Source organism: Ruditapes philippinarum, unplaced genomic scaffold (assembly GCF_026571515.1).
Source record: "Ruditapes philippinarum isolate M1 unplaced genomic scaffold, ASM2657151v2 ctg923_1_1_1_1, whole genome shotgun sequence".
In the NCBI taxonomy this organism is placed as follows: Eukaryota; Metazoa; Mollusca; class Bivalvia; order Venerida; family Veneridae; genus Ruditapes; species Ruditapes philippinarum.
The window spans coordinates 112,073-128,532 of NW_026855018.1; the positions used below are offsets into that span (position 1 = coordinate 112,073).

The window sequence follows — 16,460 nt, forward strand, 5'->3', positions numbered from 1 at the left end:
CTATAATCTACAGCACTATTTCATAGTTACTGCACTGTCTGATGGGGATGCACACTGATTGGCTCATTTTTTTTCTGGGGTTTACTTTTGACAGGGAAAGGGAAACAGTAGAAAAGTCTTATTGGGTTGCTCATATATTGGTTACTTTTTCTGGGGTTTCATATTGTGACAACAGGGAACATTTTTATATTTGCAATCAAATAGCCATGTGTTTTGATGCTCTTTCTATAGCTTAATTCCTGATCATAATTTAGATGCTCAAACCTATATTACTTAAAAAAGCACAGATAGATTCTATGAATAGATTATATCTGATTATTAATACAGTCTTTACCATTTGATTAAAATTTGCAAAGAAATCAAAACTAGCTTTGAGCCACTGAGAAGTGCAGTATCTTCATCTGAACATATTTAATTATTGTGAAGGTTATATTTTGAGCAAAAGAAAAAAGAATATTCTGACAAATTTCCAAAAATTTGAGACCTTGGAAATTTCCCTACAGCAAACTTGTGTTATTTCCAAGGGCAATAACCTTACCTCCCATGTTCTTCATAATTAACAAGTTTATACCTTGGCATATGATACATGTATTTTCTCTTCAAAGTTTATACAATGATGAAGTTACCAGGGTTTGAATATGCCAATTTACAAAGAAAAAATTTGTTTCCATTACTTGTCAATTTTTGTAAAATATGCAATATCACAAAAACCTATTTTTTGCAAAGTCTAGTTTGTAAAGCAAAATAGCATAGAGTCTGAATACTTTGAAAGTTGCACATATCTTGTTTGCTATGTGCAGCTGTTAAGAATTATTGGCAAGTAAATTCCTTCATTTAAAGTAGGCACTTCAAACAGCAGAAATATAAATACCAACTGTTTACATTTCATTCGTAATCTATTTACTTATCAGTTGATTTAAATCTACATTAAAGGCCCAATACTAAATCAAGGCAAATACCTGCTTTCTGACAGGTAGCAAGACAACTTTATAATTATATACAACCCTCTTACATTACACAAAACTATCACATACAGTTTGTTTTACATTAAATTAAATACATACATTACATTATATACAGTGAAATATATACAAATTGTACAATTTTGAGACAGACAAGAACAAATTATCAACAACAAAAAAAAACAAAAAACAAAAAAAAAAAACTTTTACACAATGAAATGAAGATTGATGCCATTTAACATGCTGAAAATTGGTAATTTGTAAAAAAACAACAGCTCTTTAATCAAGAAGACATGTAAAGTAGTAGCTCTTCAATGTAGAGAAGCTACAAAGAGTTACTTAATCACTTCTTGGTATGGGAAAACACATTATCTGCAAAAACGTAATGCATCTTCATTCTAGAAAACCTTTTTTTTAATTGAAAGAAATTAACTTAAGATATATAAACCCAAAGGCATACATTGTGTGCTTATATAACTAGGTGACACTTATATTGTAAATATAGCTTTATATATTGCCATATAACCAGTCAAATAGTCTTTGGAGCAAATTTATGACACAGTTTTCTGATAAAATGAAAATAAATTCTTTATTTGCATCAGCCTTGCTTATAGATAATAAATCAAAATAAATAAATTAATCATGATTGTCTGTTAAAATTGATGCTAAAATTATGCAACATTATAATAGTTAAGTACTAATTAAACATTCATCAGCTTAGTTTGATACGGACAGCATTGGATTTGTAATACTGGGGTGGCTGGTTCGATCGTTGGGCATGGAAACATTTTTTTGTGACGCTTCATCTCGAACATTGAATCTAATGGTCATTTGTCTCTCAATACAGATAACATGTGGAATTAGTAGTGTGTCACATGCGGAAAAACTGGTAATTATTGGTTACTTACTAAGGAAAGCCGGACAGATGCATCAACCACCATGTAATGACCTTATAACCAAAAAGTTTTTTTGAATCTTGTATAAAACAAGGGCTCTCAGTGATGACATATGTCGCCTCATGATAGTCATAACTCAACAAAAAAATCATTCAACTCCATAGAGGCGACACAACCAGAAAAAAACAACTTACTATACACCGGATGTGAAGATGGGATGCATTCCCTGGTAGACTTTAATGAATGGCCGACAGCCACCACGCGTGTCGAAATTGGGCACACCATGGATAAGTATGTGATGAAGGTAAAGAGCACTGCTATTGATTTGTATTGCACCGGAAAGAAGACCCGCAAAATAATGAACATATCTGAAAAAGAAACAATTTTTATCATAGACATGCAAGTTTTCTTATGAAAAGGGGCTTTTTTTAAGGTCAGATGAAATACATACTTCTAGATCAATTATTAAGTATTGCTTTAAAATTGTTACATCATTAATGACTGTGCCACCTATTTAAAGGGAAAAGTATTCCTCAGGATTTGCTCAAACTTTATGCATTCATGCATTCCTCTCTTCTATAATTACTGTGTAAAGTACATGTACGTTAAACTCATCTCAGGGAGTCGTTACCGACATACCAAGTGTAGTGCAATACAGCTTTTCTGAACATTTTTCAAGTTCACTACCTGGAAATTTAACAGTACTGGTGAAATATGAGAACACACACTAAAGTTAAGACTTACACCCACAATCCCTGGGTTTTGCAAAAGGCACCTTACCACTTGACAACTGCTCCAATTTGTTTTATTGACACAATTATGATAAATCATTTTACTGGATAACTTTATACAGATTTTTCTTATTAAGGAAAATTGAGTCACAGTCCTTATGGAGTAGGAGTAAGTGTAATCAAGCATTGCCTAATAAAATATATTTTTCCACAAATTCATCAAGTACATACATTCCATAAATCATAATTGATTTTTGCATGCTTATGTTTACATTAATAACCAATATTTGCAATTACCATACAGTACAATATGTTGATACCTATTCCAAATATGAAATTATTTACCGAGCAAACAATATGAAGTGTACTAAGTAAATACTCTGAGAGGAAAACATTCCGAATATCCTATCTCATTTCCTGTACGGGAGTACAAAAATATCAATCAAGTAAAGAAAATGAGTTTTTAAGTACAAATTCACCTATATTGATTTGAACACTTCACCTTCTAAAGCTATGTAAAAAAGACTTGAAAGCTTGAGTACCATTCTCCATATAGCCTCATTCTAAGCATAAAATTCAAATCAACCAATGAAATGTTTTGTTCTAATCTTTCACTTTCTGACCTTAAAATGTAACTTGAGATCTAGTAAAGAATCATCAAGAATACCTCAAGTCAATATGTATTTTTCTCCAAGCTATTTCTAGACATTTTTCCAGGAATTAAGCCAAGGGAGACAACTACGATACATACCTTCTCTGTGATGGTTGAGGTAATCCCCCAAGTTTATCGTCATAGAAACGTTTCATCGCAAATCTGTCTAATGCCTGGTCAGCACTGTAAAAACAGACAATATCATTTGCTCAAAATAACCAGCTTTTTCACAGGACATTGAAAATTTCAAAGCAGAATTTAGTTATCTTTGAGATATATAATTTATGGGGTATGCTCAAATCTGGGTACAACATTAAGTCTAGTCAATTGCTCAAAAAAGTTGCAAGACACTGAAAATTTCAAAGCAGAATTTAGTTATCTCTGAGATATATAATTTATGATATGCTCAAATCCGGGTACAACATTTTAGTCTATTCAAAACCTGTTTTATTATATTTTATACCTCTGAATGAGTATAGAGATTTCAAGAAACATTTGCATAACCTCTGGGAACCAGTAATCCTGGTGCAGTGTGTGTGATAAATCACTCGGTCTAAAATACCTTCATGCATTCAACTATGTGCTTTGGTCTCTTAAAGCTTTCAAGAGTCTCTCTTGTTTTAAAGTAAATAATAAAAAAAATATTTTTTACAATTCATTAAGAAATTGAATTTCACTGAAGCTCCATATACTTGAGTAGAGATCTATTCTTTAAAATATGTTCAATAATAAAGAACTATCTTCAAAGCTTTACAAATAAAACCAGGGCCAAATATAGGCCTTATTGGTTAATAAAAACTATTGGAATTTCCAAATTAATCTAGGAAAATCCCCAACCCTCCACCTCTGCAAATTTAAATCTGTGGCATAATAAGTGATATTTTAGAAGTTCAAAAAGGGCCATTATTATGTCAAAATTCATGTTAGAGTTATGCACCTTGAATAGTGACCACCTGTTCAAAAAGGGCCATTATTCTGTCAGCATTCATGTTAAGAGTTATGCACCTTGAACAGTGACCTCCTACTATACTCTCAAATAAAAGTGCAGTTTTAACACATTCCCTGGAAAAACAAACTTGCACCCAAAAACTTGACCAAAGTGTTGCCTCGAGGCCAAAAGCCTTTATTCAATATGAACACCAACTGTATCGTAATCTGGCAGCAAAATTTGTAAACGAGAAGTCCAGTTTGAACTGGAGTTTAACTGTATTTTACCTGGCACAGATGTTACTGTATCTCATATAAGCTGCTATTACAACAGCTATCCTGCCACGCCCACCTTTACAATGAACAACAACCACATGGTTTGGATCTGTGCCCATCCATTGGTCGATAGCTTTACAGATACTGCAGAGACGTTCAAGGGGCGGAGCCAAATTATCTGGCCAGCCATAATCCAACACTTGTGGGCAGTGCTTCGCAAGGTCAGGCCTCTTCTCGGAGATATTAATCACCTAGAAAAGAAGAAAGACAGATTAAAACAAAAGTGTAATACAGGATTATTTACATTACACATCCCTACAGTCTGATCATGGTTTGCACTCAGATTCTCTATACAGTCAGATAATATTTTGAAAATTTTCATAAAAAATGATGAATGACTTTGTCAAAATTGAAACATGGGCAAGTCCTTTTAAGATATTTAGTGTGGTTAGCACTATATATTAGCTTATTTCATATTACAGTTACGATAATATTACTATTATTGGCACCTATGATTATCAATAATAAAGGTACCCTAAATAACTAATCCATGTCAGTGACCATTCATGGCAGGCCATTGCCATAAGCAATGCCCTGTGAATAATTTGATCTAATTCTCATACATGTGTGTATGAATAGTTGATTAATGACCTTAACTTACTATTTTTACTTACATTGTAAATTTATTGTTGCAAAAACTTTACATATTAAGTATATGCATTAATGCTATAAGCTAAGTAAAAACATGAATCCTTTCATTGTTTCTGTAGCATATGAAGTACAAACTAAACTATTATCATAGCTCTCCCGGTTCGAAGCAATGTGATATGGGGAGTGTAATAGGGAGTGGAATGGGGTATGGTAATGGGAGTGGCATTGGGAATGTAAATTTGGGGGGGGGGGGGGCTCCGATATGAAATAGACTCCCGTATTTCAAACCATTTAGTCGCCTCTCACAATCACACAGGTTAAACGGTGGCTGCAATTCTGATGCCTCAAATTCAACCCTTACAGGCAACCCCTCAGCCATAAAGATTGATAGTGATCTTGACCAAGACATGGTCATACACTGTTAAGTAATTAGGTTTTCTTCTCTCCATATTCTGCTGTGTTCAGATCTGCTGTCTTAGTACACTGTATCAGATACAAACAGCAGAACTCTGCCTGGCAATTTTGAAGCTTTGAAATATCTCATTAAATTGTAATTATATAATTATATGCAAGCTGCAGCATTTTTCATGATAAAATTAAATCATTAAATTTTAACAGAAACAATTTCACAACTGTTGTACAATCCACAAAGGGTGTCCAATTAAAGAATCTGCTTCAAAGATCAAAGAAATGCAACTCAGGCTAATTGGAAAGTAGCTGGCTGTAAATTAAATGAAAACATAATTTGACTTCATGGTTTATGAACATACTATCAGAAGAAAAGTACATTTCCAGAATTATATCCATCATACAATACTTTCTTGCTATTTATAGATGAAAAGGGAATGAATACAATCTCATTGTCTTGCTATCTCATTTAACCCATACCCCACTAAATATCTTAAAATGGACTAGTCTGGACAAAACCATTATCATTTTAGGGATAATTCTATACTGTGTACTGACTAAATAGTCAACAGTTCAGACCATGATCAGACAGCACTGATGTGCAAGCTTGTTTTGGTCTGAACTGGTTGCATGGGTAGAATCATTTACCGCTTGCAGGATATACAAGGGTATAAGTACTAAATTTACAATTCAGTTGCCCCCACACCAGAGTTGAACTGTGAATCGGGCAATCCGGGTTCAATTCTTTGATGGTGCAAGTCACTTTCATTGTGATTGATCATGATATCATAATATCTATGGTCATTTGCACTGTACCTCTGCTCTGGCATGTATAGAACTATCAGTTCCTTGTGAAAGTTAAGGCAACTAGAACTGGTAAATTGCTTGACAGCTAATATACCCAGGACCGATGTGATGGCTGAACAATGCTCAAGTAAATTCAATGTGGCATACTGCTGTGATCCAGAGTGAAAACTACCAATGCCACCAGCAGATTAAATTAAGCTTAATGTTCTATACAACTGTTTGCTTTCATAAGTTTTTTTTCATCAAAGCTTTTTTAAACTAAATAAAAAATAATATTGTTATAAATCAACCCTCATAAAACTATGTCTAAAAAGGTGTTAAAGTATTTAAATATTCTTCTCAAAATCAATAGATCATTGAACAAATATCTGGATCAATGAATGGAAACATGTTAATTGAATTATTACCTTTAATATAGGACCATTTCAATAAAAGACTATGTAGTTAAAAAAACATACTCTTCAATTGAGGAGATTTAAGTAAAAATACTCTTCAAAATTGAAGAATTGATTTTGGATGAATTAATGGAAACATGATTATTGAAATACAGCCTTTCAATATAAGACTTTGGAGTTAACTATACTCTTCATTTAAGGAGATTTGATGTCAAAATACTCTTCAAAATAGGAGACTAGATTTTATATACTCTCTAATACAGGAGATAGATAATATATCAAATATTTCATTATCTTTGCATTTCAAGTGCTTTAACTGCATAGATTACATATCTTCTATAAATCAATACAGTTCGGTGATTTACATTTTTCTGTCAAGATTGAAGTAGCTGCCACATTGAATCTCTGATTTTTTGCCATTTTCTCTGATAAAATTTATTTATGCACCTGCGATTTACAACTTCTGAAAAGTGAATTTGCAGGGCCTGGTTCCGTTATTTCATGGAATATAAATCAAGCCTACCAACAAACACAATGATTAATGCATCAAAAATTGGGTATCGTGTAGAACTGTTCCTCTTCTAGATCTATAAATAACCTGTCAGATAGTTAAGTATCATAACATCCTGCAGCATTGACTAATCAGAAACAAAAAGTTTGATTGCAGTCAGAGTTTGACTTTTAAGACAAGTTTCCAAGTAAAAAAAAAGCTTAAGTAAGTTAGAACTTATGAACTGAGAGATTAGTAAAAGAGCAAGACAGCACCAACATATTTAAGGTCATATGGCACCAAAACAGAAAAGATGATATTGGCAAAGCTAAGGTGTTACAAACTTAAAGCAACATCAGGGGTCTAAACCATCTCACCTGAAGGAGTTAAGAGATGCATCACTTCAGTAATTTGAAACCCGTTTAGCCATCTCTATCAAACAAACAAGGATAACCAGTGACTGCAGTTAGACCCAGGTATTAGAGAGCATGAGCTAAGTAGGAAAGAAAGATCTGGGGAAGTGACCAAGAGCTTAACTGGGTAAGAGACAAGGTACTGGGTAAAGGAGCTGGGAAATAGACTAAATACTGGAAATGGGAGCTGGTTGCAAGACCATCAGTTGGGTAATATACAAAGAACTGGGTAAGGGAGCTGGCTAGGAGACCAAAAGCAGGGTAATATACAAAGAACTGTATATAGGACCTGGATAAGAAACAAAGAGCTGGTCAAGGACTGAGTAAGGTAAAAGACCAAGAGCTGAGTAAGTGACCAAAAACTGGGCAAGAGTGGTGGCCAGGGGAAATGAAAAATCAACTTGTGAAAGATTGAAGATGAACATCAGTCTTACCAGATAATTGTCTCCATGTTTGGTTTTGAGCATACGTGTAACTTCTTTCAGATTATACTTGTATGTGTTGTCATGTTCTTCTGAAGCAAAGGACATCGCTGAAATGAGAGAAAATATTGTAACAAAAAATTATGATGTGTACTTTATTTGTTCTTGGCATAATGGCAAACATTAAAGACTTAATTCATAAAATGTCAAAAGTCAAGTATCCGGTAAGTAGGAAAACTCTTTCATATCACAAAGTGTTGTTATTTTGCTGATTTAATAGCTGATACAGAGTCATATTTCGAAATGAAAAGTCTTCGAGTCTTTCTGTCCTATCTCATTACCATTGCAAATAAAAAGAAAGGACCTTTTGCCCATGATTTCTGTTTCAATTAAAGTAAGTAGTGCGATATTACAAATTTGTTATAAAGCATTATGACAGGTTATATAATAGTGTATTACCTGTTATTTTCTAATTTCTTATAAAGAAAACCAAAGACTCTTTGTCTTATAAAGGAAACCAAAGTCTCTTTGACATATAAAGAAAACCATATTCTCTTTGTCTTATAAAGAAAACCAAAGTCTCTTTGTCTTATAAACAAAACCAAAGTCTCTTTGTCTTATAAAGAAAACCAATGTCTCTTTGTCTTACAAAGGAAACCAAAGTGTCTTTGTCTTATAAAGAAAACCAAAGTCTCTTTGTCTTATAAAGAATACCAGTCTCTTTGTCTTATAAAGAATACCAAAGTCTCTTTGTCTTATATAGAAAACCAAAGTCTCTTTGTCTTATAAAGAAAACCAAATACTTTGTCTTATAAACAAAACCAAAGTCTCTTTGTCTTATAAAGAAAACCAATGTCTCTTTGTCTTACAAAGGAAACCAAAGTGTCTTTGTCTTATAAAGAAAACCAAAGTCTCTTTGTCTTATAAAGAATACCAGTCTCTTTGTCTTATAAAGAAAACCTAAGTCTCTTTGTCATATTAAAAGAATATTGCTCTGCAGAGGTTTTGAAAATACAGATATGTCGGTAGAACTTACAAATGATTCTCTCAGTGATGTAAACCAGGTCAAGAATACACGCCACTTCACCGCCATCTACCCGATCACGTGCAATCATTTCATTCAAGTTGGACGACATTGTGCCCCGTTGCTGCGTTATACCCGGCACTGCTTGCTGGAAGTAGCGACAAAAACTATAAATTTTCAAAACATAAAAATTATTTTTATATATTTATTTAAGCTTGATTTGTGAAGAAAGTTTGTAGCTTATTTTAAAACAACGATTGAGTTTACTCACTGGAATTAACATAGTATAATATTATATTAACATTCTATAAGGAATCACGATCATGACCTAAGATTTGAACCAGAAATCCCTGGTTTGAGAGGCAGGCTGACACCTTAAAACAAAATGCCACCACTCCCCTCAACTTGAAAACATAACAACTAATTCAAAATTTGAAAAGCTAAAAATATTTTCAATTGTTGAAAATAGGGATTGGGTGTCCCATTTTTATTTCAATGTTTGCATTGAACTGCCATTGACTGTCAGATGGACGGACGGACAGACTAGTGAAAATCTTATGTGGAGGCATAAAAATCAACAATGTTAAGATACTTACAACTTTTGGGTAGCCAGAGTAGTTATGATTTAAGGTGTCCTCATGACTCTGAAAATATACAAAAAAAGAAAATTCTTTAACATTAAAACAAACTTTTTACATATTTTAATTAAGTAAGCAAATGATCATTTTATTAGAATGATTATTAACAAACAGTATTGTCATGTGTTCTTTATTTGACCTGTTTGTCTATCATGTGGTCTAGATTTGTCAAGTGCCCTTAATTTGAGCTGGCCAATTGATTGGTCAATTTGTATAATGAAAAAAAATCGTATTATGTGTTCTTTGATTTATTTGTGTGTGATTGCAGCTATATTAAATCTGTTACAGTGTTTTTGAATTGATTCATAGTAGCCTGTGATTGCAGGATATTAAACACATAAATTAAGGTCATGATGAAAATGTACACCAAATATATTGACATGGTTCTACAGCATCAATATTGTTTACAATAGATTGGGATATTTCATCTTGAAGTACATGTTTTAATGAAATAAAGTTTTTTTTGTTTTCATGATGCACCAACACAGTATAGGTCATTATATCAGCACCAACAGGGGAAAGATGATTATGGCTAACCTTGGGTGTTACACACTTCAAAGCATTACCAGGGGTCAAAACCACCCCACCTGCTGGAGCTACATGATGCATAATACTCCAGTTATCTGGACTCATTCAGTGGCCTCTTACTATCAGACCACGCAGGCTGCAGTTCTTATGCCTCAACTATTAAAGGCAACCCTCCCCCCTCCCGGTCACTAAGGGTATGAAATAAAGTCCAGGGGTACGTTTCACTAACATACTTACATGTAAGCTATCATAACTCACTATTTGAGTAAGCAGAACGTAGGTATTTATTTGTATTTCACTAAACTTTCTTTATTTACACATTTACATAGGTTTAAACATAAAGTTGCTGGCGTAAATTGCACATTCTGTATAGTGAAATGCTGTAAGTCCAAATTTACCTAAAAGATATGCTAAACTTATGGAATATTAGTGAAACGCTTGCCTGATGTATTTTAAGCTTGACAAAATGAAGGAAACAAAGTATTTATTTACACAGAGATAAAAGTATTGCCCGCAATATCTGTATCCTAGATGAAGAAATTTACACCCAAACTTAAATTTTTATTAAACAACGCTTCAAAAGGTTTAAACATGTATAAATTACTTTTGTTAAATTTTAAAGTCATAAACGTCAGTCTTGTGATGAAATAAAATTCGTTATTTTGAAGAGTTCACAATGAAGTTAAAGCTTTTATTGCAACATTGTTACAAATGGCCAAGGACGTTAAAAGTCACTACAAACATAACAAAAATTCTTTTACTTTGGAATGTGGTTAAAAGCACCTTAATGAATTTCTTAACTTTAAAAGCCATGTTTTTAACATTTTGAAATTTGAAAAGAATACTTTGGTTACTAATGAAATAGCGGATTGATATCAATGCACTTGACAATCTTAACTTTGAAACTTTTCTTTTCACATTGCACATTTTATATTATACTTTACAGTTTCGTTTATGCTATGATAAAATTTGCCTGAAGTGTAACAGTGTTTTATAAATTTGTCTTAAATCAGATATATATTAAGTTGAACTATGTTAAAACTGTTGCTTTTTTATACCTTTTAAATTGAAATTGTCTTAAAATTTATGTTATTGTCATATATTAACAGCTAAACCCTTGCCCTGATGGGACTGAAAGGGAAGCCTTTGCTACAAGTATAGAGCCAGACCAGCCTGCACATCCGTCCAATCTCTAACCATACTGTACTGTTGGCCAATCCTTTTAGTGCTTAACAAGGGTCCAATCCGCCCTTTCAGACACTGAGAGTATGGAGCCCCCAACTCCTTTCACATTTTCATTTCATTTTGTTGTGTTATGTCGCAAAAAAATTGATAATTGACAGTTCCAAGACTGGAAGCTGGACAAGTCCATTTATGACATTTTAAGCAGGGTTTGGGTTTAAAGTGTTCTGTTTTAAACCTCTTTGTTTAATGGACTTATGCCCTGAACTTTGAAATTAGTAATTAATCAGTTTAAATAACAACACATGGGTAGCAATAGTTCATGAGTTTTGGTCAGACTGCACACATGATTGTGCTGGTTTGCCAGGGTTTCAACTCAGTGGTGATACTTTGCCAAGTCATTAATATAAAAGGTTAAAGCCTAAAGTCAAGATGTCCAAGGGAATAGTTTTGCATAAGTCATGTGTGGTCGAGTGATTTAAATGTTGATAAGCCATATTTAAGCATACAAATAAAAGGCATATTGCATTTTCTCTGCCAATATCCTCAAGATTAGATCAACATGATAACTTTTTGTCACAATTTTGTTTTTATCAAGGTATAATTTATTTCACAACTGATCTAAATCACGACTATATACAAGTGCATTCCAAACCGTAACTATCTGTTCAATAGTAAAAAAATTTAAAATCCCACTTAATCATTGTAGGTATAATACAATATACAGCTCTTCACCGCATAGTATTGTTGCTAAACAAATAGTAAACCAGTTCTTTTAACAATTCTACGATTTAATTTTAAGCAGAATAAGCCTAGCCTTTTATGCATACAGTATAATCTTATCATGTATTTTTTTTTCTTTCTTGTGTAGGGAGTGAGGGGGCATCTCAAACGTGTTTGATCACCATAAGTACAATGTCATTAGTCACGCCTGATGAGGTTGTGAAGATTAATACGTAAAATATATACCATTTATGCAAATAGGCCTGTACTGGGCTATATTTATTTATTTGTCATACAAGTTTTATTAAAAGGCGGTTCATTCACTCGATGTTTGCAAAACAAGTTTGAATGGTCCCTGAACAACTATACGTTAAAAGCATCAAAGGGAATACTTTATTGTAACATAAAGTCCATATTTCTCAAGGTCAATGAGCTTTTATCAATACAACATGAAAGAAAATGAACTCTTTTAATTATTTATTTTTTTCCCTTTAAATAAATTCTAACATTTTTAAGTGAAATTAGCACACTGCTATCAAAAATGTAAAATTCAATATGCAATATATATATAAATCATTTAGCAGTTTTTTTTCCTACAGGAATACCTTTGAAATGTCTGTGTAAAATTCAAAGAAAAAAAATTATGAAAACATTAGCTGAGAGATAAATGTTCAGTTTTTTTTATTTATCCTTTTTTTTTTTTAAAATAAAATATTTTCATTAAACACTTTTATTTTTATTTGATGATTTTATCAGGGTTAGTCAACTTGTTCCCTTCGTTACAATCAGCTAGACCTTTTTGTATCAGTATTTGGGAAGTGAAGCAAAACATGTTCATTTACTGTTAAAAAGTATAAAGCCAAAGTTAAGTGTGAATTTAAACTTTCTTTAATTGTTAAACTTGCAGTTTTTACCTTATCTTACCTTCATTTAATGTTTTCCTTCAGTTGTGTGCACAATTTGTAATATAATATTTCACACCCCCATAACTTTATCACTGGTAAGCCATTAACCAAATTTATATGAATACTGCATAGATTTACGCACATAAAATTTTCATGTGCATAAAATTTATTAACCAAACAGTTGCAATTAAAATACCATAATTATGGCAAATAAGAAATTTGACATGGCTTTTCATAGCAATTGAATATCAAAATGAAATTATTAAGCTGCAAATGTGACAAAGTACACAGCTAAGAGACGCATAGACATCATAAATTCAAACCCATTTAGTCGCCTCCTAAGATCAGGGATAACGAAGGCTGCAATTCTGATGCCTTAACCCTTAAAAGCAACCCTTCAGCAACATGGGGGAGGGGTGGAAGGGGGGGGTTCATGTAAACCTCATAGTGTTAGAAAAAACATAAACTGCCGTCACTCAAGTTGCCATTTTGCTTCAGCATCAAGTTTTACCATTCATTCATTGAATACAATGTTGAAATATTTCACCTTAAATCCCATTTACTGCACATTTAAATAGTCACGCACAATTTAAAGATTTGAATTCTATTATACCCTATCATTTTACAAAAGCTCAATTAAAGGAACAAAAGAACTCTTCAGCAGGTTTCAAAAGGAGATAGAATAAGTGTCATCTTTGCACCAAGTCAACCACAAGTCAAAAGAAGGTTAAACGGCTCGGTCAAAGATTTTAATCTTGCCATTTGCTGTTACTTAAAGGCTTGATTGTCCGCAACATCATATGCACAAGCGTCTCTTTTTATTTTATATGTGTAATCTGGTCTGACAGATTGCGTATTGGTTTAAGGTAAGGAAGGTTTTGAGTGTATGTGGGGCGAATTGCACCAAAGTTTAGACTCATCTTAAGCATGAATTTGTATAGTCATGAGAGATACTATTGTTACCAGTATTATCTTCAGTATTTGATTGGTCAGAAACAAGCTCAGAATGTACACTGATCAATAAAGATCTGAGACTGAACTCCAAAATAAGTGCCAAGCTGCAGAGTACTCGGGTATAACAAAGCCATTCACTGTTCTAAAAGATAATATTCAAAAACAAAAGTCAGAACCAGAATTTAACGGTTGTATCTTTACTGATTATTCTTGCATATCTTGCCCTCGGGAAACCCGTCCAAGGACCGCAACCTGTCATAGGGCGGTAACTAGGCAAGCCTTGTAAACGCCCAACCAGCGCGTCCCTTTGAGATGGATATTCCAATCCAAACCACAACATATGACAGATATTTCTTCTATACCATATACCTAATCTGCAACATTTTAAGCTGACTCTGCCACATTTCAAAATTGCTGCTCTTTATTCCAAAATGCTTTAACAATTCAAAAATAGCCGTCATAATTATTTCAAAATGGCTGCCAAAAATCAAAATGGCTGCAATATTTTCAAAATGGCTGACTAATGCTGCACTAAATGATGAAAAATAAATAATGCATTACAATAGTAATTAGAGCAACACTCACTAGAAAACTATTTACTATAATAAAGTGATACTAAATTACTTTTTATGGACTGGACAGACAATAAATAATTAGTAAGGACGAAGTAAAACTGTCTAAATACTGGGATTTGTTGTATGGCCTTAAGTGTAAGAAATGACACGCGGACGCGTCAAAACGTCTCCAGGTGTGTAATTATATCAGTAACGGTTTCTTATTATATTTCATATATCTTCATAATTGCGATTGTCCCGACATGCTTTTCAAACAATATAGACTAAACTCCAGGTGATGCATTCTTGTGACCTGACCTTTGTCAAAACTTATGACCCAGTACATATATACAACAGATTAGTCCTACTGTGAATTATCTGTCCACCTTTTCCATTGCTGGATAGTTAAAGCAATACAGAATTTTGAAAAAGGGCCATAACTTTGCAAAAATAGTTTAAGGATTATCTGCCCCTTTGAAATGGCTTTTCTTTATCACAATAAACTAGTATACCAAGGTTAGAGTGAAAAGTTTTTTCAGCTTCTCAGAAAATGGATCTTAACCAATGCTGATGCTTACAAAAATGGTTATGACCTATTTCTTGGAAAAGTGGAGCTAAAATCTATATCAAGAGTCAGACAGCAGAAGTTTGCAGCCTTGACAAACAGACCACGCATTTCTTGTTTATGGACAGGTGTTTCTCTTAAAAATTATACTGAAACTTTCAACTGGCATTGAGGGATGCCAGATGAGTCAGGTATTCCAAAATGACGTCTGCACATTTTATATCAAAATTTTGTTTAATTTTCTATTATTTAAACCAATTTTAACACATTTTTTGGGGTTGTATCTAGGCTTTCAATCAACTCAACCAGCTTTTCTACATAACAAACATTCTCGGAATGGACTTTTTCTGTATGTCCCGAGTGCTTTACTCTGGACAACAGTATTTTGCTGTTATAATTTTAAATTCATAACCGTCTATACGAAAATAGTAATGGATCAAATTACATTAATTTCCATGAAAAAACTAATTTATTGGGGTATTTGACATTTAAAATATGGTACAATATTCATGAAAAAAATATCTGCGATATATTAGTGGTTCAGATCAGAATACCCGTCCCTCAGGTACACTCAGCCCATGGACAGTAACTCGGCATGCCCTTATACTGCCTTGGTCAGCAGGTAACATTGAGACAGATTTTCGGTCCAAACAGCAATTAATAAAAGATATTATCAATAGTACAGCAAGCAGCAAAGGAGAGACTTATCGGCCCAAAATACTAGCATTCAATTTAAATTCATAAGCAATATTATTCAAAAATGAAACTTTAAATAACTAAGATCATGAAGAAAAAGTCTTACTGGCTGGCTTTCGTAAAATCGTCTACTTAAAAATGTTTTTGTAAGGTCTTATTTAGATTGTTATCATACAGTTCTTAATCTGGATTGCATATGAAAATAGTGTTATCAACTATACTAGAATTTATATATTTCTACATATGATGGTGTTTCTTGATTTCAATGAAAAATTAAAATTTACAGAAACTGTTTATGACTATAGGAGTTGGAAACCGACCCAAAGGGTCTTAAAGGGACTCCACTCAGCTTTTTTGACATGAAGGGACTGGAAATAATTTTTCAAGATTATAATGTTCCATTTGATGTAGGTCAAGACCAATGACTTGTGCATAATTTCACATCATTAAGAGCACTCTGTTTTTTAAGAATAAATTTCTAATTGTGAAAAAATAACCAAAAAATGAGAAACGTTGAACACTCAAATCTGGGTTAATAAAGCACAAACATGATTTTCGTTAATTATCTTTTGAAAATGTTTGTTATAAGTGCCCCAGTTGCTCTATGTAAGAAATTCAAATTTTATGTATTTAGGCTTTTGGACCTCAGTGGAATTCCTTT

General features: G+C 33.0%; 1 protein-coding gene across 1 annotated transcript in view; it reads right to left on the reverse strand.

The window, feature by feature from the left end:
* LOC132741855 (tensin-1-like) overlaps positions 1-16,460 on the reverse strand; it is a 165,390-nt gene that overhangs the window by 68,555 nt on the left and 80,375 nt on the right. The window contains exons 3-8 of the mRNA XM_060730117.1: positions 9,651-9,698; positions 9,067-9,202; positions 8,043-8,140; positions 4,457-4,695; positions 3,341-3,424; positions 2,053-2,226 (exon numbers count right to left, since the gene is read on the reverse strand). Coding sequence (XP_060586100.1) covers positions 2,053-2,226; positions 3,341-3,424; positions 4,457-4,695; positions 8,043-8,140; positions 9,067-9,202; positions 9,651-9,698 — 779 coding nt within the window. The remainder of the gene's footprint in view (positions 1-2,052; positions 2,227-3,340; positions 3,425-4,456; positions 4,696-8,042; positions 8,141-9,066; positions 9,203-9,650; positions 9,699-16,460) is intronic.